The sequence below is a fragment of the Bos indicus x Bos taurus genome, chromosome 8 (genome assembly GCF_003369695.1).
Source record: "Bos indicus x Bos taurus breed Angus x Brahman F1 hybrid chromosome 8, Bos_hybrid_MaternalHap_v2.0, whole genome shotgun sequence".
NCBI lineage: Eukaryota > Metazoa > Chordata > Mammalia > Artiodactyla > Bovidae > Bos > Bos indicus x Bos taurus.
Window position 1 is genome coordinate 44,214,443 of NC_040083.1, and position 26,405 is coordinate 44,240,847.

General features: G+C 39.5%; 1 protein-coding gene across 1 annotated transcript in view; it reads left to right on the forward strand.

The window, feature by feature from the left end:
- Positions 1–26,405, forward strand: part of PGM5 (phosphoglucomutase 5) — a 213,353-nt gene that overhangs the window by 14,042 nt on the left and 172,906 nt on the right. The window contains exons 2-6 of the mRNA XM_027549415.1: positions 7,962–8,124; positions 14,950–15,096; positions 18,223–18,348; positions 24,934–25,124; positions 25,723–25,877. Of these exons, the coding sequence (XP_027405216.1) occupies positions 7,962–8,124; positions 14,950–15,096; positions 18,223–18,348; positions 24,934–25,124; positions 25,723–25,877 (782 nt within the window). The remainder of the gene's footprint in view (positions 1–7,961; positions 8,125–14,949; positions 15,097–18,222; positions 18,349–24,933; positions 25,125–25,722; positions 25,878–26,405) is intronic.

Sequence of the window (26,405 nt, forward strand, 5' to 3'; positions counted from 1 at the left end):
CATCCACGGCAGTTTGACTCTGGGTTTCCTTCATGGCTTTTGTTTTTTGTTTAACCAAGAAGATGAGAAACAGGCATCTTTGTGTTTATGACTTTCCATGCACTTCGTAGGTGGATGTGGTGGAGGCTGTGTGGTCCTGACCAGCACTCTCTGTGAACCATCAAGGAAGTTTCTGTCTCGTGTGCTCTTTAACTCTCTCTGATTCACTTTGAGAATTACAGGGATGTGACATAGTGAACAGAGGATACTGAAGAATGTCATGCTTACTTTTTCTTTTCTCTCTCTGGGACTCTTTTTTTTTTATTACTCATTTAAAGTTAAAAGGAAATCATAAAGGGGAAATCTTATTTACGGGAGTTTACACATGAAAACAATCCTGCTTTCATTAGTGTTATGTTGCTGGGGAATAATCATTTGGAATCAAAATTCTGCATCTACTTTGAGATTTTAGCCCCAGGGTTTAAATTATATATTGCTGCTCTCTAGAACTTTAATCTGAGTTAATTAGAAACTGAACTCGTACTAAATCTAATTTAGAAGAGTAGTTGTTAGTATTCTGAAAAGAGGGAGCCATCAGAAATAAAAGCAGTTAAATAATTCGTTGTATATAGCACGTGGTATAAAGTATGGACATGCTGGGAGAAAGCTTCATATAATAAAATTTTCTCTTTCTCAGGACACTGGTCTTTGGTATGTGGAGGGGCATATCGAATCCTGAGGTACTTGCTGTGCCCATTCATGGGTGGAGTAAACAGTGATGCAATCTAGGTGAGGTTTAAGAGTCGGTGGAAGACATTGGAATCTAGAAGAACAGACTCAGAGGGATTATGAGTAACTGCATCATGGGATATGATTGATGACAATTGTACATGGGTACAGCCGACACCCTCTCTTTCCCAAGCATTTAGAAGTTAAGACGGGGTGACAAGTTCGTGCTGGCTCTGTGGATCTGTGTGTCTGGGGAGGTGTGTACCTCACGTGTGTCTGCAGGCGCCTGTGTGACAGTGTTCTCATGGCTCCCCGTAGACCCTGGGGCCTGTGTCTGTGTGCCTTCATGTGAATGTGCGAGTGACCATGACTTGGGTCTACTTTGCCCCCTTTCCTAGTGGAACTGAAAGACGTGTTTCTCAGGGGCAGCAAGGCCCACCCAGGTTGGTGCAGGGCTGGGTGGGATTTCTCTTCTTCCAGCCAAACACAGACATTATCATATACAGTTCAGAGAATCCTCGATTTACAAGAAAATCTGAAATGTATTTGAATTCTTAAGAAAAGGCCTCCAAAATTCTTACTAAGATTTTTAATAATCCATTAAGTGAGGCCTAGAATATCACTTTAACAATAGGACTTTGCAAATTGAAAGACAAGCCAACCATGTTACTGAAGTGCCCCTTCACTTAAAGGAACTTGTTGAATGTGTTAAAAAAGAATTAATGAAAAATGTATCCTGTTAAGTGTCAAGGCTATTCTCAAAATAAAGCAATATCACTTAACAGGAAAACAAATTCTAGTTGAAGTATATAATTGTTAAGATAGTTGTTATGGCTATTTTTTGAGATGGATTTCATCCCTTAAAGAATTCAATTCTTGTACAAGGATTTTAGTAAATAAACTCTTCCAGCATGGGAACATGAAATCATCACATGGAGCATTGAAGAAGAATGGAATAAAATTGATAACAAAACAAACAAAGAAAAGACAGATCATATGGTATGGGCATGGATTTCCTCCAGTGCCCCTTTGAGAGGGTCAGTGAGGGAACAGCAGAGTGACACAGCTCAGACCTCCCCAGGCTGCGACTGGATTTCACATGTGAGTAAAAGTCAGATGTTGCCTACTTTAGTGCTGTAAACAAAACCAAAGCCAGTATTGGAAGTAGACCATCTTTTCTTTGCAAGGTAGCAGTCTGCAACATTGGCAGAGGATGGTACTTCTAAGACTTTCAGAAAGGGAAGTGGTAGTTTAAAGGATTATCTAAGGTCTAAAATTAAATTTTAAATGGGGGAGGGGAGACAATTTGGGTAAGGCAATAGCATGATTTGTGTCATGTTGAAGCTCATAGAGGGTTTATGTAATCCCATCTTAAGTAACTTTTCATGACTCTGAACCTTCTTGACTTTGCAGATGAAGAACCCAAGCCTCAGAGAAATTACATGATTTGCCTTAGATCAGGGGTAGAGCCAAGACTTAAATCTAGATCTTTTAACTTTTGGGGTGCTTTTTACTTATACAACAGGGCTTCCAACGGTTTTATTTCTTTAACCAGTTATTAGATCTTGAAAGCCAAAGCTTTTCTGATGACATTTGCCTTGGTTCCACATTGGGAAAGGAGTACATCAAGGCTGTATATTGTCACCTTGCTTATTTAACTTATATGCAGAGTACATCATGCAAAATGCTGGACTGGATGAAGCACAAGCTGGAATCAAGGAGAAATATCAATAACCTCAGATATGAAAATGACACACCCTTATGGCAGAAAGCAAAGAGGAACTAAAAGCCTCTGATGAAAGTGAAAGAGGAGAGTGAAAAAGCTGGCTTAAAACTCAACATTCAAAAAACTAAGATCATGGCATCTAATTCTGTCCTCGTGGCAAGTAGATGGGGACACAGTGGAAACAGTGGCAGACTATTTTCTTGGGCTCCAAAATCACTGCAGATAGTGACTGCAGCCATGAAATTAAAAGATGCTTGCTCCTTGGAAGAAAAGCTATGACAAACCTAGACAGCATATTAAAAAGCAGAGACAGTACCTTGCCCACAAAGATCCATGTAGTCAAAGCTACGGTTTTTCCATAGTCATGTATGGATGTGAGAGTTGGACTATAAAGAAAGCTGAGTGCCGAAGAATTGATGCTTTTGAACTATGGTATTGGAGAAGACTTTTGAGAGTCCCTTGGACTGCAAGGAGATCCAACCAGTCAATCCTAAAGGAAATCAGTCCTGAATATTTATTGGAAGGACTGATGCTGAAGCTAAAACTCCAATACTTTGGCCACCTGATGAGAAGAGCTGACTCCTTTGAAAAGACCCTGATGATGGGAAAGATTGAAGACAGGAGAAGAGGATGACAGAGGATGATATCGTTGGATGGCATCACCGACTCAATGGACATGAGTTTGAGCAAGCTCCGGGAGTTGGTGATGGACAGGGAAGCCTGGTGTACTGCAGTCCATGTGGTCGCAAAGAGTTGGACATGACTGAGTGACTGACCTGAACTGAACTGAATTGGGAGGGGGAGAATTCACAGAGGAGAACACAGACGCACAGAGGTGATATGAACACAGGTGGAGACTGGACTGAGGGTTGGTCTCTGCTGGGGGCAGATGGAGTCCTCAGTGGTAGATGCAGCCATGTTGGCCTCAGTGTATAGAGGTCCATGTGGTGAGCCCACGCTTGACCTCTGTCCCTGCCATCATTGGCCACTGTGTTCACGAGCCCATTGGACAATGACAGGAGTTGCTGGGGAAAGAGGCTGACTGGTACTGATGGAGCAGGTCATCTTAGCCCCTTGATTAAATCCTCTTCTGCTGAGGGCCCCTTTTGGTGAGCGCTCCTGTGGTACACAAATATCTTCATGATTTTCCTTGTCTTATCTTAGAAGCCTCATCACTTATTCTCCTCCATCTCCTCCAGCACTTGTTTCCTTTTAGAATTCTCTCAACTAGAGTTATCCTCAGTGTCCAGCATTGCTGTATTTTGGGGGGCATATTGGGGGGTTAATGAGTAGATCTACACAGGTAAAATTTCCACTGATAACTAAAATGTTTTAGGTTGAAATTTTATTCAAGTGTATTTTTTCACTTTAAACAGATTAGATGTTATCTTTAAAAAATTCAAATTTAACAAGATAAAGATATGTTTATAATCTTTGCTATTTAACAAACTATACATTTTTATTTCTTTGCATATTTATTTATTTATTACTTTCTAAGTGCTAGCCCCAAAGTGTACGTAATTGTACATTTTTGTGATAGCTTAAAAGTTACTTAGATTTCTGCATTTTTGACTTAGCATTAAATTATTGTCTATGTTCCTTCTCTACTGCTTAAGAAAATGTAAGTTGTTACAGCAAATAAACTTGAAATTTAGGCAATTTTTATTGCCTTAAAACAATAGAAATTTTTATCTCACTCACATAATAGTCCAATGTGGATGTTGCTGGTGGGCAAAGACTCTTGTCCATCCAATGAAGAGGTAGGGACTCAGGTACTTTCCACCTTCTAGTGCTGGCATCTCCTAGAGCTGCATGGTCACTTGTTGACTTTCAAAAGTCAGAGCTTTTGAAAGGGGAAATAAACAGTGAGGAGAAAGGCGTATTAACGTCTCTTAACATGTAGCCAGAACAAATGTTTCTAGCCAGAACAAACACGCATTACTTCTGTTCTTTCTCACACTAGTTTTTTCCTCATTTTGAAAATTGGTCACACGGCCACACATAGCTACAAGGGTGGGTCTGGAGAATGTAGCCCTTGGCTGGGCATCTGTTGCCCAGCAACAGCTCTGCCCTATGGAAGAGGAGCATAACTCTGGACTGTTCACCCAGTCTGCCCAACTGGTCGATCTTCATGATTACCCTTGTAGATGGCTGAAGAATATTCCTTAAGTTCAGACATCACACTTTGATAGGTTCTTCATGATTAGACATTTATAGGAATTGTTTAAAATTTTTCACCTCCAATATCTAGATCCCACTGTAGGAAATGTGTACACACACATAACTTTCCGCCCTTTGAGAATTATTTCTATAAGAATAATTCTGAAAAAATGGGAGAGAGAGAAAATAATGAATTTAAGTTACAAATATTTTTCAGGCTTTGGAATATATAGGCGTACTCCTTGAGAATAGTTGCATTGCTGCATATGCAAGGTCTTCAACATTGCTTGTTTCATGGTAATACTCAAAATGAGTTGAATGATGAAATAAAATATAACAAAAGCACCTGGAACATGATTTATCATGGCTCTGGAAAAAATGAATGTAATTTTTGTCCTATATCTTTCCCATCTTAATAAATGTTACCATCGTTCATCAGATTATTAAAGGTAGAAGCTGGGAGTTGACTCCTTTCCTCACTGTCCCTGTTTTATTTATTTCTGTGTAAGAAATTATGACAAAACTTACAGGCTTAAAATAACAACGGATATTTATTATTGCTCACAGTTTCTATGGGCGAGGAGGCAGGTTGTTTTGACTCAGACATAGCTGCATGTCGGTGGGGTCTACACAGTCCAGTGCAAGATGGCTCACCTACACACTTAAACATAGCTGGAAAGTGATGCTGGCTGTTGGTGGGAGAACTCAGGTGCTCTCGGTCCAGGTGGCTGCACAGGGCCTCCTTGAATGTCCCAGTGACATGGTGGCCACTATTTCCCAGAGTGAGCAATCCAAGACAGCAAGGCAGAAGTGGCAGTGTCATTTATTGGGAAGTCACACACCTTCACTTTTGCAGTGTTCTACTAAACACCCAGATCTTCCTTATTCACTGTGGGAGGGGACTGCACCAAGGCATGAATGCCAGAGGCATGGATTGTTGGGGGCCATCTTGAAGGCTGGCTACCGTAGTGTCTCCATTCCATATTTCATTCTACCCACATGTTCTGTTCATTCTCCTTCCAAAGATACTTTCAGATAGAATCACTTCTCTTCATTTCTACTGCTTCTAGTCTAGTCTAAGACAGGGTCCACACTCAGCTCTGCCGTGATAGCCTTCCATCTGATCTTTCTCCTTTTTCTCTTCTACTTCTCACTCTCTAATGCATTTTTTTAACATTGCAGCCACTCACTCATCATTCATTCATTTTTTTCTATTCATTAATTCTATTCATTTTTTATTAATGAATAAAATTTTTTAATTAATGAATAGAATTAATTAATAGAAAGCCTATTCATCACTTATTTTTTCTATTAATTCTGTTAAATATATTTATTGCATACTTACTATATGCTAGATTTGTTCCAGAGTCTCAAGAGTATAGCAGTGAAACTTATATGTAGTGAGGAAATAAATAAGATGGAAAATATTAAAGGGTAATGTGTGTAACCCAAAGGACTAAACAAAGTAAGGAAAATAGAGGACAAAAGGAAATTAGGGACTTATGTGTGCTGTACTATGTAGGACTGTCATGGGTTCTGTCTTTGATTAGTTGACATTGAATAGTAACCGAAAGACAGGAGGAGGCAGGCATATGGATACTTTGGTAAGCGTGTCCTAAGCAGAGGAAAGAGCAAGCACAAAGCATGCTTGCTGTGTGTGAGGGACAGGAGACCAGCCAGTGTCATTGGAGCAGAGAGAGGAAGGGGAGTGGAGAGTGGCAGGTGATGGGGTCAGATCACGGAGGGCCTGGTGGACTGAAGACTTTGACTTTACCTGGGGTTGGTGGGACATGAGGACAGTCGTTGGAATGCTTTGCTAATATGATATGACTTGCTTTTTAATAAGATCTTTTGGATTGCTCAGCCATGATCTTTATAACTGATAAGGTCACTTCTAGTGCTTAAAACCCTTCCATGGATTCCTGGAATACCTAGAGTAAAATCTAAGCTCTGTTAGCTATTATTACTATAATTGTTATGCTATTATTAAAATTAACACCCCATTATTGTCACAGATCCCACTGATTTTTTTCTGGTATTTATCCAACTAGTAATTACTATTAATACTACTATTACTATTACCACTACTACTAGGTTTATTTGTTTATAATCTACCTCATCCACTTGAGAATATATACTCTGGAGATGTTGTAGCTGAGTGTCTTTCCATACTAAATTATCCCAAAACTGCTTTATTTTTGGAGCTCTTGTGTTTGATCTTTAAGAAATTTTTTTTCCTATATCTTTCCTCATTGTTGTATTTGGTCAATGACTTACTTCCAGCAATGCTATTATTGGTGCCAGGGTAACTTTGCAATTGTGCTGGACATAAGAGCTGGTCTTGGCTTCAAGGCTATGCCAGTACTTCTCAGACTTTAAAGGACAAGTGAATTATGTGGAAGGGTAGGGATCTTGCTAAGTGTGGGGTGGGCCTTGAGGTTTGGCATTTCTCCCAAGTGATGCCCATGCCACTGGTTTTTTGAGTAAGGAGAGGGTTTGATCACCAAACTTGACTGGATGTTGGAAATGCCTGTGGAGCTCAGGCTCCTCCCCTGCCATGCCTGATCCTGAGGCACTCTTAGTAGTAAGAATCTTCCGGTTCTCATTAATGATTCTAATTGGTAGCAACATTTGAGAACCACTGCATTGGATGACACTGGGTCCTATTTGAAAACAAAGCACTCAGAGTAATGCTCTACAGGGCTATGCTGCTTTCTTTCTTTTTTAAAACTCAATTTCATGGCTATAGAGTCTGGCCACACAGATGGATGACCTCCAGATCACTGCCTAGCATGGCTGGATTTCCCCAGTGTCCCCAGCACATGGTATCACTTAGTGGCCAGAATAGGACTTCTGCCCTCAGGAAACTGGGGCTTCCGAGTGCAGTTAAAATACACTTGCTGACAACAAGGCTGTAGCAAGTCAGGTCCCTCCTGTGTGAGCTTGTGCTGAGGCAGGGAAGGAAGGTGAAGCAGAGAAGTGCTCTGTTTTTCTTTCTTGTAATTTCCAGAATGTACAGGTGCAGTTTATGAGCCAATAACAAACTAAGAACTTCTTATATGAGTCAAGCTAACCCTTTGGTCATCAGAATCAGGTGTTTTAAACTGCTGAAAAGCAATGAGGCATATCTCCCTTACAGGTTAATAAGTGACTACGAGACATGGGTGTCCCATATGGTCTTGGAGATATTGGGCCAGAGAGGTGCCTCCCCGTGCCCCGACACATCTCTTCGCACCTGAAGCCCACTCAGTTCTTTTTGCCAAGTGACCAGTATGTACTAACAGAGCCTGGGACACTTTCTCATAGAAATGTACTTCAATCCCATGTAACCAGATTGATTTTTTTTTTTTTTTTCTGGCTAATCTAGATTGGTCGACTGATCATTGGACAGAATGGCATCTTGTCGACGCCAGCTGTGTCCTGCATTATCAGAAAGATCAAGGCAGCTGGTGGAATCATCCTGACAGCCAGCCACTGCCCTGGAGGACCAGGAGGAGAGTTTGGAGTGAAGTTTAATGTTGCCAATGGAGGTATGTAGTTCAGAATATGCCTTAATTGTCATGGTTTCTTTCCTCTTATATCATGGTCTTACAATGACCCCATGATGTCATACAAGCAAGGCAGAGAGGGAATGGCTCAGAAAAGTCTAGTGAGATGCCTGTAGTAGTCAGGGTTTTCCAGAGAAGCAGAACCAGTAGGACATATAGATTGTCTCCAACTTAATGGTGGTTTGATTTAAAGATTTTTTTGACTTTATACTTTATAGTATAAAAGCAATATGCATTCAGTAGAAACCTTGTTTCACTGGAATTTCAAATTTTGATCTTTTCCTCGGCTAACAATGCTGTATAATTCTCTCTTGTGATGCTGGGCAGCAAGTGCAGCTCCTACCCAATCACAAGGGTAAACAACCAGTACATTTACAACTGCTCTGTACCCATTCAGCTCAGTTGGTAAAGAATCTGCCTGCAATGCAGGAGACCCTTGTTTGATTCCTGGGTCGGGAAGATCTGCTGGAGAAGGGACAGGCTACCCACTCTAGTATTCTTGGGCTTCCCTTGTGGCTCAGCTGGTAAAGTATCTGCCTGCAGTGTGGGAGACCTGGGTTTGATCCCTGGGTTGGGAAGATCCTCTGGAGAAGGGAAAGGCTACCCACTCCAGTATTCTGGCCTGGAGAATTCTATACAGTCCATGGAGTGACAAAGAGTCAGACACGACTGAGTGAGCTTCACTTTCACTTTGCACCCATTCTGTTGTTCTCTTTCAGTACAGTATTTGATAAATTAAATGAGATATTCAGCACTTTCCTATAAAACAGGCTTCAGGATAGATGATTTTGTACAACTGTAGACTACCAAGGTGTTCTCAGCATTCTTATGATAGCTTAGGCTAAGCCACGATGTTAGGTGTATTAAATGCATTTTTGACTTATGATATTTTCAGTTTACAATGGGTTAGTCAGAATGTAACTTGTAAGTCCAGGAAGATCTAGAAAGAGATTTATTTTAATGAATTGGCTTATGTGATTATGGAGGCTATGAAGTGCCAAGATCTTTCCAGGAGAGTGGATGATATAGGTCTGATCTGAGTCTGCAGGCCTGAGAAGCAGCAGAGCTGATGGTGTGAGTTCCAGTCTGAGTCCGTGTCTGAAAGCCGGGCGGCACCAGTGTGTCAGGTGGAAAGGGAACTCTCCCTTCCTCAGGCTTTTTGTTTTGCCCATGCCTTTGGTGGGGTAGGTGAGGCCCAGCCATGCTGGGGAGGGCAGTCTGCTTCACTCAGTCTACTGTTAATCTCATCCAGAAACCCCTCACAGACATACTCAGAGTAACATTTAACTGAACATCTGGGCTCTCTGTGACACAAGCAAGCTGACATGTAAAATTAAGCATCACGTTGCCTCAGGTGATGTGACAAGGAAGGGGCACAATGGGGTCTTATACCCATTTAGTCTCTTGGTCCCCTGCACTCCTCAGCACAGTGAAATGGTTGAATACTGATGCTTATCTGACATGGAAGGACCCTGGATTTTAAAGTTGAAGCAGACCCTCAAAGTCATTTAGATGATTCCCATCATTTTACAAATAGACAGATCAAAGCCCTGAGAGGCTGTTTGCTCAAGGTCACATTGGCAGACAGAGGACTTCTTAGCATAAGTCCCACCTTCTCCCTTTCCTATAGTGTTGACTTTCTCTTACTAACCTGCTTAGAATTATTTCACTTTTTCTTGTATTTATAGAAATTTATAGTTTAGAAGGGCTTCCCTGGTGGGCCAGTGGTAAAGAATCTGTCTGCAGTGCAGGAGACTGAGGAGACGCTGGTTTGATCCCTGGGTCGGAAGATCCCCTGAAGGAGGGCATAGCAACCCACTCTAGTATTCTTGCCTGGAGAATCCCATGGACAGAGGAGCCTGGCAGCTACAGTTCATGGGATCACAAGAATCGGACACAACTGTAGTGAATGAGCATGGACAGTTTAGAAGTCCTAGTGGGGTGGGATATGTGTATAAGGGTGAATTAAAACATTTTTGAACATGTATAAAATGTAGGGTAGGAAGGATAATAATAAATGGATACCATATATTCCTTACTGTTTTTCCATTTGCTTTTTTCCCCTAAAGACTTTTAAGGTAAATTACAGCATGAAGGCTTAAATATTTCTGACTACATCTCTTTAAAATAAAGATGTATTTCTGTATAACTATATGATCATACCTAACAAAAATCAGTAATTCTCTAATGTCATCTAAAATCTCATCTATATTTAAAATTTTCTGAGTGTCCCCCAAATGTTGTTTACATCTGCTTTGTTAAAGCCAAGTTTTGTCCCAGAACCATGCGTTGCATTTGGTTTTTAAGTCTCTTAAATCTCTTTTAATCTAGAACACTAAGTCTTCATGTATATGTGGGTGGGAGCTGAATTTTAACCAACAACTGTTGCCCTTAGGAAGCATTCCTGGCCCAGGCACAGTAGCACATCTTGAAAGGGAAGTACATGATTGCCCCCTCCTTGCAGCCATTTTGGATATTATTCAAAGAAAGAATGTTACTCAAGTCAAGTGTTTAAAAAAAAAAAACAACCTTTTATGAAGAGCCTTATTTTTGAAGGTATGATTCAAGAAACCCTGCTTCACCAAAAAGCACACCTTGGGCCAACATTTAGTCTTGCAGAAGCTACTGAATATTTCAGGAAAAAATATGCAAAGTGCAGGTATTCTATATACTTATAATATAGGACATTTCATGTACTCAGAATATGGCAATGAAATGTAATATATAAGTAATATAAAAGTTGCTAAACTAAATAATGTATTTAAATATTTGAATTAATATCTGACTGAATATCTTATAAGAGAATCTCAGTCATCTCTGTGATAATTTGTGAGGTATAAAAGGAAAAGATACTATTTAAATAACCATTTTTTAGACTGAATTTCAGGAGGTTATGAGACTTGCTCAGTCATATCCTGAATAGGTGAAGGGGGTTGAATTTATCATTTAGCCTTTAACTATGTTGAAAGTCTTTCCTTTTACATTTATTTCTTCATGTTTACATGTCTTGGTGTCATTAATGAGACTAACATTCCTGCTAGCATGGAGAGATTCAGTTGGCTTCTTCCTGCTTAGAGTGAGTTTTATCATGACATCTTTCATCCGAAGTTGCAAGTTGCACACAGTCATCTCTTCCATTGAGTGTCATACAGATACATCTCATGGAATAAGTTAAAAGGCAAAATGTCTACAGAATTGGTAGGTACATCCAGAGAAATAGGACACATCTAAAGCTATGTTGCTTTTAAATTATTTATGGAACAGGACTTTTCTGAGCATGTTTGTAAATAGGGGAGAAGATGCTACAGGACAAAAGGAATCAATAATAAAAATACTTTTTTAAATACTTAGAGTGTACCAAGCTACATACTCGGAACTTTACATACATGTTCTCATTTAATCCTCATAACAGCCTGATGAAGTCACTGAGGAATAAAAGTGGCTTAAAAAACTTGACCAGTATCACAGAAGTCATGAGTTGTGGAGCTCATTTGGAACCTAGATTCCAAGAAGTGGGCAGAACTTCTGAGTGAAAAGGCAGAGCTGGGGGAAAGAAGCATCTAGAGGGGTATAGAATGCAAACTTTGGGAAAGAGTTGCTTATCCCTCTTGTAAAGGAAAAGGAGGAAATGTTGCCTGTCAAATTTGTCAGTCCTAAGGAAAAGGAAATCAGTCCTGAATATTCATTGGAAGAACTGATGCTGAAGCTGAAATTCCAATACTTTGGCCACCTGATGCAAAGAACTGACTCCTTGGAAAACACCCTAATGCTGGGAAAGATTGAAGGCAGGAAGAGAAGGGGATGACAGAGAATAAGATGGTTGGATGGCATCACTGACTCAATGGACATGAGTTTGAGCAAGCTCTGGAGTTGGTGATGGACAGGGAGGCCTGGTGTGCTGCAGTCCACGGGGTTGCAAAGAGTCGGACATAACTGAGCAACTGAACTGTACTGAAGATAATGGAGCAAGGATAGCTAAGGGACTTGGGATAAATAGAGATGTTTTCTAAAAGGTCCTCTGGGGAATTTGTTGAGGATACGTGAGGAATTGTGGGGATCAAGGTAAACTTAAGCAGCCTCATTTTTTGGGGTAACCAGTTTGGATTGTTTCACGACTGCCTTCAGCAGCACGTGGGAGTCTGGTAATGGCAGCAGTGGAGCAGATGATGGCGGTGGGGAATGACAGTGTGGGCACGGCAGAGCAGCAGGAGAGCTGGTAGTTGTTAAGAATGTCTGAGTTGACATTAGACTCTTAGGATTCAAACCCACCCTCTGTTATACCAGTGATATGACCTTGCTTAAAGTCATCTCTTCCAAGTTCAGTTTCCTTATTTGGAAAATGAAGATATTAATAGTTCTCACTTCATATACTTTTTGTGTGTGCTAAATTCCACATAAGGCATGAAATGTGTTATGTGTAAATTTCAACAAATGTTGGCTTGTCTTATTATTCTAACAACGAACAGAAAGGCTCAAATGCTAGACCAGAGGGTCCTTCTGGGATAATAAACCAGTGAAATGAGAATGGACCAATAGTCTGGGAGTAATCAAGTGATGATGGACTTCTGTATAGGAATGGAGAGCAGGTTCAGCAGGAGTATGGAGTAGAAGTAGGGTAGATAGAAGATTAGGAATTTGTGGAATGAAGATACTCAAATTTGATATTTTTGAAATAAGAATTTCAAGAGACAGTTTCTGGCATGACTGTACTAGGAACTGACTTAAATGAAGAAGAAGTCATTAGAGCGGAAGATGTTAAGAACTGGGAGGATGTAAAGAGATGACAATGGAGAAGGGAATGGCAACCCACTCCAGTATTCTTGCTGGAGAATCCCATGGATGGAGGAGCCTGGTAGGTTACCATCCACGGGGTCGCAAAGAGTCAGACGTGACTGAGCTACTTCACTCACTCACTCAAAGAAATACAAAGGATTTTGATGACCTCAGAGGTTATCAGCATGGCTGACTGAGCAGCATCTAGCTGGTTACAACTTTTTTACTTTTGGAAATCCGTGTGCTTTGGCGTAACAAACTCAGACAGAGACTTTTAAAATGTGATGGAAGTATCCCAAGAACATAACGCAGTACCTGAGGGATATTCATATGTCATCTGGAAAGCTTAAAAAAAATGCAAAGATAAGTAACTCTATTTAATTTTTTAAGTTTTGCAAAAGAATGAAAAATGTAAGGAGTGAAGTTGAGAAGGACTATGTTTATTTCTTTGTGGACTTCACTTTTCTTGTAGAAGAACATGGGGGTATTAAAATATATTAGGCTTTTTTCCATCCAGTGAAATGGTGCTATTGCTATTCCTTTCCCCTCTCTCCCCACTTCATTGAGGTGTAATTGATATATTAAAAACCTGTACATATTTAATGTATGCAGCTTGATGAGTTTGGTAATTATTCCTTTTTATATGTTCAAGGAACCTTTTTGGGAGGTGATAACAGTGAAATGGGCTTCCCTGGTGGCTCAGTGGTAAAGAATTCTCCTGCCAATGCAGGAGACTCACGTTTGATCTCTGGGTCAGGAAGATCCCTTTGAGAAGGAAATGGCAACACACTCCAGTATTCTTGCCTGAAAAATCCCATGGGCAGAGGAGCCTGGAGGGCTACAATCCATGGGGTCATGAAGAGTTGGACATAACTTAGTGACTAAAACAGCAACTACCGTGCTATATTCTAAGGCAGCACTGTCTAATAGAAATATATTGTAAGCCATACATGTAATTAAAAATTTTCTAGTAGCCACATAAAATAGTAAAAAGAAGCAGATGAAATGAATAAAATATTTTATTTCACTTGATATATCCAAAATATTATCACTTCAACATGTTACTATAAAATTATGAATATAATCTATTCTGGTTTTATACTATTCAAAATTTGGTGTGTATTTTATAATTATAGCACATGTCAGTATAACTAGTCATATTTCAAGTGTTCAAGAGCCACATGTGGCTAGAGGCTATTGAATTGAATAGCATAGTTCTAAGGGCTGGGATAGAAGAGAAATGAAGAAACAATTGCAGTTCAATGGAAAATTGTAACTAGTGAGTGAGATCAATACACAAAGCTATCTATCTGTCAATCATTTATATTTTAGATCTTCAATCTACTTATTTACTTGATTCCCAAACTTACTGCAAAAAATCCAAAGTAGCTTGCAGTAAGATATAAAAATTAAAAAGAAAAAGGAGGACAGCTATTGATTTTATGTTCAATTCATTTAAAGCCTATCACTTCACCTTAATTGTCAACTTGACCTTGTGAAGATGTGCGTCAGATATTTTAAACTTCACTTTGAAAACTTGGGAGTCACTAGAGAGTATGAGTTGGGAAAACTAACGTACCCTGGTCAACTTATACACCAAATAGGCAGCAGACCTGGGAGTAGAAGCCATACTTTCTCTGGGTGCACTTGGGAGGCTGCAGTTTAACCCTGGAGTCCCTCACTTCTGTCAAATGCATATCCTGTTTGTGTCTCATATCCTGAATAAAGCTGATGACATAACCGGGTCTCCCTGGCAGGTGTGCAACTATTTTTAGGGAAGACGTCTCATTGCTTAGAAGTGGATTAAAACAAAGCAACATGTGGGTTATTGGCCTGCATGAACAGGTGAGGCTGGCCCCGTTTCCTCCAGAGTGGATGGATAAGAAATACTGAAGCCATTTGAACTGTGAACTGTTGACTGTTGTCTAGAACACAAAGAATCTTGCTCCTGCTTGGTGGAGGAAGAGCTAACATTTCTCTGATTTATTTTGTATGCAAATTTATTTTTGGTGGCGTATTATTTTCCAATTTTAGGTCCTGCTCCAGATGTCGTCTCAGACAAAATCTACCAAATCAGCAAAACAATCGAGGAATACACTATATGCCCTGATTTGCGAATTGACCTGTCTCGACTAGGAAGACAAGAATTTGACCTGGAGAACAAATTCAAACCATTTAGAGGTAATTGGGAAATTGTATTTTGAAGAAAATTAGAACTCTGTGGATGGAGGTGACATTTTTTCTTCAGAGGAGAGCACATACAAAAGTGATGGAATTATCAATTTTAGGAGTGGCACTTGATAAATAGATATAAACTGAGTGTGGTGCGGAGGGAAATAAGAGCAGCCAAGATATTTGGAACTGGCAACTTTCAACAACTGCTTTCCAAATTCTATCATTTTTGACATAGGGAACATTTCACGGCTGACTCTTTTACAGTGTTCCAAGAATAGACTGTGAATTGCCAACACATGTCTTTACTTTTCTAAGCAATTAAGGTGAAGATGCTGAAATACTTTAGATAATTAAAAAGAGACCCAACAAGGTAATGGAGTTATTGAAATTTCCCATGGAAGATAGGTGTTTCTTTTCCAAGCTAGGATCATGTAGTTTATCTTGATTCAATTCACGGTTGACCACCTGCTCTATACCATGCTCCATGATAGAAGATTTTACAAAGGAATTCACTAAGTACCAAATGGATTTAGGAAAATGGTTCAAAAATTGAAAACCAGGATGAAGTTGCCAAAAGTATTATCCTGTATGGTAGAGTGAATAAAATTTCTAAGTCCTCAGATTTAACCTTTCAATTTGTAGATTAGTATTGAACCATGTAATAACATTAATACCAAGTAAATGCATATTATTATTCACCCTCTATTTTATCCTGTTGCTTTCTCCTAGAAGGCATACAAGTAGCAATAAAACAAACTTTTTTTTTTAACTCCTTCAGTGCCTCTATCAGCTTAAATCCAGTTTGTATTAAGATGGTATCCTTATTTTACAAGTAATTTATTTAGTTCAAAAGGTGAAATACCTAGTTCATGGCCACATGGTATTTTAGGGACAGAGAGGAGCTTGAAATATACTATTTGGAGACACAGTGTTGGGCCAACTCTTCCAGTTTTCTTGGAAGATTTGGAGTCAATTGCTTGCTTAGCTAGTGAGCAGAAGTTAATTGAAAGCCATGTGATACTTACAGGATGCAATGATTCCTGATTTTATTAATCTAGTTGGGAGTATTCATACACACAATGGCTTGACAGCTAAAAGCAAGGGATATTTTATTTAACTAAGTGATTTAAGTATACTTGATTACATATGTGTGGATGTACTGGAAAATAAGATGACAGAAAAAGCAGGTATTATTATATTGTCAGGAAGAAATTTTGTTGGTTGATTGAGTCTTCACAGTTGTGTTAGTTGTCCAAGAGACCCAGATCTTTGGTGGCTCAGATTCAGGACCGCTGTTCCAGCTACATTGCTCGCTTGGTGAGTTTTCTACAGGGCTGCAGACACCATGAGGTAGAGGGAGACATTCCCTGGTCTCAAGAATTGGAAAACGATTGGGATAATTTATGTGCTGTATTCTTGCTATTTAAATGTTGAGCAAGGCTTGAGTTAATTGGAAACAATTTAGTCTTTGGCATTTCATCTTAAAGGATGAAGAGCAAGAACTATGTCATGTGAGCTTTCAGTTTTCATGGAAATCTACTTGCTTCCTTGTTTTTTTACATTTTTGTTTGGTATTAATGCTATTTACCTGCTATAAATACCAAATGTATTTAGGCAAGTAGTTTAAAAGTTAGACCCAGAATGAAATTGCCAAAAATATTATGCTATGTTGTAGAGATAGTAAAATTTCAAACATATTCACAAGCCATAACCTTTCATTTTATAGATTAATTTTTTATTGTGATAAAATATATGTAATGTACACTATGTTAATAATTTTTAGATGTATTTTGTATAAACTTTTAATTAATTTATTTTATAGATTAGTATGGGCTTCCCTGGTGGCTCAGTGGTAAAGAATCCACCTGCAATACAGGAGACGCAGGACATGCAGGTTTGATCCCTGAGTCAGGAAGATCCTCTGGAGAAGGAAATGGCAACCCACTCCAGTATTTTTGCCTGGAGAATCCCATGGACAGAGGAGCCTGGTGGGCTATAGTTTATAGGGTTGCAGAGTCAGACACAACTGAGCATAGATTAATATCCTCCTCCTATTAAAGATGATTAAAAACTATCTGTGTTCTTGAAAAAGTTATTATATTTGAACTTGATTTAAGTGCAATGAAAGTATTTTTAGTGTGTATTTGACCAGATGAAGGGATATTTTCATGTTACATATAAAATCTCACCCACTAAATATTACACCTAGATTTACTAAAAATTATTAAAGGTGGATTGGTAATATCTTTAGTGCAGGTTTAAATGTTTCAAGGTTCCAAAGTAGTATGTGTTTGAAAAATTTGAAAAACAGCATACATAAGTTTCAAAATTTAACTACAAATTTCAAAAGCAGAGCTCATGGACAAATTTTAGTGCCTGAAATAAAATATTTATTATTTCTGGGAAAAATATTTTCTGGTTACTAATTACGTACTGATCACCAAGTTTGAAAAGTATGATGTATTCTGGGTTTTATGAATCTGTGAAATAAATGGAAAAGACTTGATTTGGTTGTCTGGTCATTGGGTGGTGCAAGAGAGCATGTATGTTTAATGAAGATTTCTAAATATCTGGCACTCACCCTGAACCTGGTAATAGACTGGGCACATGGGAAACTTTACACAAACTCAGAAAAATATCCTTTATCACCAGTTCAGAACCTGAATCTGCTTGGTACCATGGCATTTAGAAAGTAGGGGTCACTGCTGAGGTTACTTCTTGAATTGTTTCAGGCCAGCTGAGTTATTTTTTGGCCAGTCCCCACAGGAGAGGCAACGGGTTTTGCCAAGATGCCTCTTAGCATCGAGGTGTTTGCAGTTTGTGGGAGGGAGGTGATGGAATGAGAAGAGTGGGGACAATAGGCATAGTTTTATCTTAATTACTTTCTTCTTGTGGTTGATTTTGCACTTGCAAAGAATTTGCAACTTGATATTTTTTATACCATTTAATCATCTGCGAAGTTTGTAGCATCTTGATTGTGCTTTGTGATTTTCTCTGCAAATGGGCACTTTGCTTCCCATGAAAATGTGTGGGGTTATGATGGGATTGTGATCAGAATTTCATGCTTTTTTATGCTTCCAAGAATCCCTCATGGATAGTCATTGGTGTCTCCTCTGGCTTTCCTATCCATAGTGGAGATAGTGGACCCAGTGGATATCTATCTCAACCTCCTTCGGACCATTTTTGACTTTAACGCCATCAAGAGTTTGCTGACCGGGCCCGGCCAACTGAAGATCCGAGTTGATGCCATGCATGGAGGTAAGCATGTGGTCTTCTATCAAGTGGTGAACAAGAAATGGTAAAGGAGACCTCAGTGTGTGTTGGGTTTCTGGGATTACAAGGAAGGTTGGATTCATAGATATTCACATGACATGTATACGTTCAGATAGATATGTGGGATACTCTGGAAGGCTTTAGGGCTCTGATCTGTCTTTTTTGATGCAACTGAAAAAAAAAGCTTGAGCATAGGATTTTCAGGCTATGCCTGTTAGAGTGTGGAGTGGAAATAGCAAGATTGTAAATTAAAAAAAAATTTTGATCACAGTACATAGTTTAAAAAGTCAGATAGTTCATAGCTTGCTATGAAAAAAATCCTTCACAACTCCTTCCCCCAATTTTCTACTTTCCAGGGTCAGTCTTTTGTTTTGGGGAGGGGGATGGTATTTATCTCTCTATTGCTAAATACTATGAATATACTGCTCCTTGTTGATTTTTCAGTTTGAGGTGTTACTCACTTCATACCATGGAAGATGAATCTGTAGTTCTTTTTCACTGTCTCCACTCACTAAATCCAAGCACACTTCCTTAAACAAGTTCTATCATCATTTTGGTAAGATCAGTATGCAATGTCTAGATTATCATAACGTGGTTGAGCCATGCAAAATACTGTAATTATATTTTCCTTTCAGCACAACTTTTTAACTTCTTTGGAATTAGTAGTCATCTTGTTTTCTCATTATTCAGTTTTTGTGAAGTGTGTTTACCACTGTTAACCCTCATACACTTCTAGTGTCAAATCTTCTCTCACTTCACTGTCCTGGAGACCTGGAATCTCTATCTGCACTGGTAGTTCTGTGAGCTGCTGTTGTCCTGAAATCTCCACTTAGCATCATCCTGTAATTCCCTTTATGCCTTTCTTATGTTGACTCTTCTATTTCTGGATCCTTTGCCTTTTGCTTTCCTGATTTACTCCTACATTTTGGAGGAGCACATTCTCCAGTTACTCTGTGAGAGAGAGCTCTTGGGAGGTAAATGTTTTGAGTCATTGCATGTCTGAAAATGCCTGTTTTCTATGCTCATTCTGAATTGGTATTTATCTGAATATAGATATCCAGGTTGGATATTATTTTCCTTCAACAGTTTGAGAGAATTGCTCCATTGTCTTATAGCCATTCCTACCAAACTCGAAAAATCTGATTTTTAATTCATGTTTTGAAATCTTCCCTTTTTTCTTTTCTAGAGGCTTTTGGGGCCTTTGGTATGTGTTCAGTGTTCCTTCTTTTCACAACGATGAGTCTTAGTGTGGGACTATATTTCCCTATTGTGCCAGGCACTTGGAGGATCCTCTGAATCTAGAAACTTATGTCCTTTCATTCTGGGAAATTTTCTTGCATTACTTCTTGGATGATTCCTCCATTATTTTCTCTTTCCTTTCTCCATAATGGCTATTGTTTAGATATTGACTCTACTGGACAGATCTTTTAATTATCCTGTTCTTTCCCCCAACACCCATTTTTCTCCTCTTTGTTTTGTGCTACTTTCTGGCAGATTTCCTCACTTTAGCTCCAAGTCCTTCCGTTGTTTTTCAGTTCCACTGTCATATTTTTAATTTCCCAAAACATTTTTTTTTTGTTTTCCAAATAACTCTTTTTAAAAATAACTTCCTATTCATGTTTCATGAGTACCATATCTTTTTAAAATAAGTCAGATGTATTGAGGTATAAAATTTATTTGCAGTAAAACTGATACTTTATTGGTATATAGTTTGATGAAGTTGGACAAACATGTACAGTAATGTAACCACTCAGACAGTCAAGGTATAGAATATTTCCCTTGTTTCCACAAATTCTTTTCCATCCCTTGAAGTTTAACCTCTCCTCTTTCCCCTAGTCCCTGGCAATCACTCATCTGCTTTTTGCCCCATAGTTTTACCTTTTCCAGAAAGCCATATGAATGGAAACATACAATATGTAGCCATTTTCTTCAGGCTTTTTTCACTCAGCATAAGGTTTTAGAGATGCATTCATGGTGTTGTATGTATCAGTGGTTATTTCTTATTACTAATGAGTAGTATTCCTTTATATAGATGTACTACATTCTGTTTATCCATTCACCATTTGATACAATTAGGGTTATTTCTAGGTTTTCACTACTATAAACTGCTACAGACATTTGTGAAAAAATCTTTATAGGAATATATGATTTCCTTGTTTTAGATAAATACCTAGGAGTGAGATTGCTGGGTCATATAATGTGTATATTGAACTTAATAAGTAATTGCCAAACTATTTTCCAGAGTGACTACCATTTGCACTAACAGCAGAGTATGAAGTCTCCAGTTTCTCTATGCCCTCACCAATACTTGGTATTCTCAGTCTTTTCAGTTTTATAGCCAGTCTGCCACATCTTGTTGATCTCTATTAGGATATGACTGATACATACTTTAAAGGATGTCTTCTCCCTGTGTAGTTTCTCTTTCTCCCATGTTGTTCTTTACTCTGTTTGTTTGGTCTCATATTAAAGAGTGAATTCAGTTTAGTCACTCAGTCATGTCCAACTCTTTGCAACCCCATGACTGCAGCATGCCAGACTTCCCTGTCCATCACCATCTCCCAGAGCCTGCTCAAACTCATGTCCATCTAGTTGGTGATGTCATCCAACTGTCTCATCTTCTGTCGTGCCCTTCTCCTCCTGTTTTTAAGAGTGAGGTGCTAAAAATTTTGCTGGGAGCTCTGAGCCGACGTGTGGAACTTATCTTCCAAGGGCTTTACTCTAAGGTTTTCTTCCTGGGCTGTTTTGTTCTTTCCTATTCAGTTCAGTTCAGTTCAGTTCAGTCGCTCAGTCGTGTCCGACTATATGGGACCCCATGAACTGCAGCATGCCAGGCCTCCCTATCCATCACCAACTGCCAGAGTCTACCCAAACCCATGTCTATTGAGTCGGTGATGCCATCCAACCATCTCATCCTCTATCGTCCCCTTCTCCTCCTGCCCTCAATCTTTGCCAGCATCAGGGTTTTTTCAAATGAGTCAGCTCTTCACATCAGGTAGCCAAAGTATTGGAGTTTCAGCTTCAACATCAGTCCTTCCAATGAACACCCAGGACTGATCTCCTTTAGGATGGACTGGTTGGATCTCCTTGCAGTCCAAGGGACTCTCAAGAGTCTTCTCCAACACCACAGTTCAAAAGCATCAATTCTTCGGCGCTCAGCTTTCTTTATAGTCCAACTCTCAGTTCCGTCCATGACTACTGGAAAAACCATAGCCTTGACTAGACGGACCTTTGTTGACAAAGTGATGTCTCTGCTTTTGAATATGCTGTCTAGATTGGTCATAACTTTCCATCCAAGGAGTAAGAGTCTTTTAATTTCATGACTGCAATTGCCATCTGCAGTGATTTTGGAGCCCCCCAAAATAAAGTCAGCCACTGTTTGCACTGTTTCCCCATCTAGTTGCCATGAAGTGATAGGACCGGATGCCATGATCTTCGTTTTCTGAATGTTGAGCTTTAAGCCAAGATTTTCACTTTCCTCTTTCACTGTCATCAAGAGACTCTTTAGCTCCTCTTCACTTTCTGCCGTAAGGGTGGTGTCATCTGCATATCTGAGGTTATTGATATTTCTCCCGGCAATCTTGATTCCAGCTTGTGCTTCTTCCAGCCCAGCATTTCTCATGATGTACTCTGCATATAAATTAAATAAGCAGGGTGACAATATACAGCCTTGATGTACTCCTTTTCCTATTTGGAACCAGTCTGTTGTTCCATGTCCAGTTCTAATTGTTGCTTCCTGACCTGCATACAGGTTTCTCAAGAGGCAGGTCAGGTGGTCTGGTATTCATATCTCCTTCAAAATTTTCCACAGTTTATTTTGATCCACACAGTCAAAGGCTTTGGCATAATCAACAAAGCAGAAATAGATGTTTTTCTGGAACTCTCTTGCTTTTTCAATGATCCAGCGGATGTTGGCCATTTGATCTCTGGTTCCTCTGCCTTTTCTAAAACCAGCTTGAATATCTGGAAGTTCATGGTTCACGTATTGCTGAAGCCTGGCTTGGAGAATTTTGAGCATGACTTTACTAGCATGTGAGATGAGGGCAATTGTGCGGTAGTTTGAGCATTCTTTGGCATTGCCTTTCTTTGGGCTTAGAATGAAAACTGACCTTTTCCAGTCCTGTGGCCACTGCTGAGTTTTCCAAATTTGCTGGCATATTGAGTGCAGCACTTTCACAGCATCATCTTTTAGGATTTGAAATAGCTCAACTGGAATTCCATCACCTCCACTAGCTTTGTTCGTAGTGATGTTTTCTAAGGCCCACTTGACTTCACATTCCAGGATGTCTGGCTCTAGGTGAGTGTGAGTGATCACACCATAGTGATTATTTGGGTCATGAAGATCTTTTTTGTACAGTTCTTCTGTGTATTCTTGCCACCTCTTCTTAATTTCTTCTGCTTCTGTTAGGTCCATACCATTTCTGTACTTTATTGAGCCCATCTTTGCATCAAGTATTCCCTTGGTATGTCTAATTTTCTTGAAGAGATCTCTAGTCTTTCCTATTCTATTGTTTTCCTCTGTTTCTTTGCATTGATCACTGAGGAAGGCTTTCTTATCTCTCCTTGCTATTCTTTGGAACTCTGCATTCAAATGGGTATATCTTTCCTTTTCTCCTTTGCTTTTCGCTTCTTTTCTTTTCTCAGCTATTTGTAAGGCCTCCTCAGACAGACATTTTGCTTTTTTGCATTTCTTTTTCTTGCAGATGGTCTTGATTCCTGTCTCCTGTAGTGTCACGAACTTCTGTCCATAGTTCATCCGGCACTCTGTATCAGATCTAGTCCCTTAAATCTATTTCTCACTTCCACTGTATAGTCATAAGGGATTTGATTTAGGTCATACCTGAATGGTCTAGTGGTTTTCCCTACTTTCTTCAATTTAAGTCTGAATTTGGCAATAAGGAACTCATGATCTGAGCCATAGTTACCTCCTGGTCTTGTTTTTGCTGACTGTATAGAGCTTCTCCATCTTTGGCTGCAAAGAATATAATCAATCTGATTTCAGTGTTGACCATCTGGTGATGTCTATGTGTAGAGTCTTCTCTGGTGTTGTTGGAAGAGGGTGTTTGCTATGACCCGTGCATTCTCTTGGCAAAACTCTATTAGCCTTTGCCTTGCTTCATTCTGTATTCCAAGGCCAAATTTGCCTGTTACTCCAGGTGTTTCTTGACTTCCTGCTTTTGCATTCCAGTCCCCTATAATGAAAAGGACATCTTTTTTGGGTGTTAGTTCTAGAAGGTGTTGTAAGTCTTCATAGAACCGTTCAACTTAAGGCTGGTTATATTCCACAGAAATATAACTTTGGGCTGGTTATATTCCGCAGAAAGGGCTCTTTCTGTTTCTTGCCTTAGCATTATCTGACCTAGAGGGAAGAGAGTTTCTCTTTCCAAAGAGTTTGAAAATTGTTTCTGGATTTAAGCCTCACTGCCTAGCTTGTACCATGTGTTCATCTCTGAATCAGTCACTCTGGTTGAGGGATGGAGGATTGGCAGACCTAGGTCACCTCCCTAGTTTTGGGGGAAGTAGGATTCAGCCACACTCAGATTACATGAACTGAGATGGGAAAAGGATTGGTTCTCTAAAGAAGACCCAAAATACTGCTATCAGAGGAAAGGAAAATGGGTGCTGGGCAGGCAAATCAAAGTGTGTTCACTGTTTGTGGTTTGTATTCTATTAGTTGAAAATAAACGGAAAGTGGAACTTTTATGTATTTCAGCCAACAGGATTACATGCTTGTCCCCAAATGTGCTGTGTGTTCTACCTCAGGTCCCTTCCCTTGCTCACAGTGTTCTTTGCATTTGGATAGCATCCTTACTTCTGTCAAATTTACATTCTCCCATGTTCTCCCAGAAAGGCTGCTCCATTTTGAAGCCTTGCCTATAGTCATTTCTCTTTTAAGCTGTTGGATTTCTTTATTTAATAAATACATTACACATTGAATTGAACTAGTTGTACAAGTCCAGTCACTCACCTGCAGATGTGACTCATCCCACTGCCAGGCTGAGAGCCCAGACTGAGAGCACTTTGTGTTCCTGGATACCCTCTGTTCTTCACATAAGAGTTCTGGGTTAGGCACTCCATGAATGTGTGTTGAACTGGAAAACACAACTCCTTAGCATTTATTTTGTAAAATGTACTTAGTTGTATATGCTTCAGTGGTTGGCAATGTTTAATTATACACTTGGCAAAGTTAAAACATCTGTAGAGACAAAACATCGCTAGAGCCTTTAAGTGCTTTTGCATATATTTAACTAATGATTTTAATATAAAAAGTAACAGCCCATGAATTATTATTAGGTAGTTGATTTCTTTTTGGCAGTATTTTCGGAAAGTTTTGGAGAAAAATTTCATGCAGCTGGATTATTGAATACAACTTCTATATGCCTAACATAGTCACTGGCACATAGATGCTCAATGAGTAGTAATTGAAATAACCATTTTTCTGTGCTTGAAAAAACTTGTAGAATTTATCTTCTTTTTTCTTGTGCTATGAAGTAGCCTTCTTCTAAGAAGAACAAAACACCCTTGGGGGAGGAGTTCTGCAAAGATCTCACATTGCTGTGTATCTTTTTTAAGTTATGGGACCCTATGTGAGAAAAGTTCTGTGTGATGAGCTGGGGGCCCCAGCCAATTCTGCAATCAACTGTGTTCCCCTGGAAGATTTTGGAGGGCAGCATCCTGACCCAAACCTGACATATGCAACCACCCTTCTGGAAGCTATGAAAGGAGGGGAATATGGATTTGGAGCTGCATTTGATGCTGATGGGGTAAGGAGGAAAGCTTTCTGCCTGCTGATCCTTTTGATGTATAATGAGCCAAACACTGGAAACCAGAGAATTATTGAATACCTCTGGGGCTGACACATATGGGGCATACGAACCTTAACTGGCTCTGCATCTGCCCTTCTATTTAATGGCCTAGTATTGCACGTAAATGGCCATTACTTTTCTTTTTCCAAGTAGCAATATGTTATAAAGTTGTTATTTCTTTTAAAAAATTCATGCAGTACATCTTTATTTATAGCTGATCTTGTTGAGATCACCATGTTAAGAAACCAGCTATTTTAGTAATAATCTCTGTTCTCCATTACGTTTGGGGGAAATGTGAATGAAGAATGTAGAGGCTACTAAAGCCTGAGGAAGTCATCCACATTTCGACAGGTTGGATATTTTCCTAGTGGTGTCAAGATCCTGGGCCCTGCAATATTCAGGGATTTTAGTTTCCCACGCCCTCTTTGCCCTCTTTCAAGTGGTTTTACATTGTTTAAATGTGAGGGTGGCAGTAAGTGCCTTGTGATGATGATGGGAATGGACTGCTAGCAGCAGATGCCTTTGCCTGAACATTTTCACACATTCTTTCCCACAGGACCGTTACATGATCCTAGGCCAAAATGGCTTCTTTGTGAGCCCTTCCGACTCCTTGGCCATCATTGCCGCCAACCTCTCTTGCATTCCATATTTCCGTCAGATGGGAGTCCGAGGGTTTGGAAGGAGTATGCCCACCAGCACAGCCCTCGACAGGTAAGCAAAATGTCACTGTGGAAAACTGCATGACAGGCCTCTGATGTCATTGTTCCCTCTGCTGTGGCTATCACTCATTCTCCCCTCTCACTTTGGGAATATGTTGAATTTAGAGATATGGGAATTTAGAGACATGGTATAGTTAGTAGAAGTGTGAAAAATCAGGTGGCCTGAACTGGGTTCTGCTACATCTTAGCTCTCAGGAACTTGGGAGACTTATTTGATTTCTGTGTCTCTGTTTTCTTATCTTTAAAATGAGCATGATAGTAGTATCATCCTTACATGGATTGTTTGAGGTAGGAATGAGGTGATTCTTATAAACCATGTAACAGAACGCATGGTTCATAGTAAATGCTTCATAAATGTTGGGTAAGAAAACTTACTAAATATGTAAGCAAGGTAGAAAGATCAGATAATATTATTTTAAAATGCTCACCTATCTCAGGCTTCCCTGGTAGCTCAGCTGGTAAAGAATCTGCCTGCAATCCAGGAGACCCCAGTTCAATTCCTGGGTTGAGAAGATCCCCT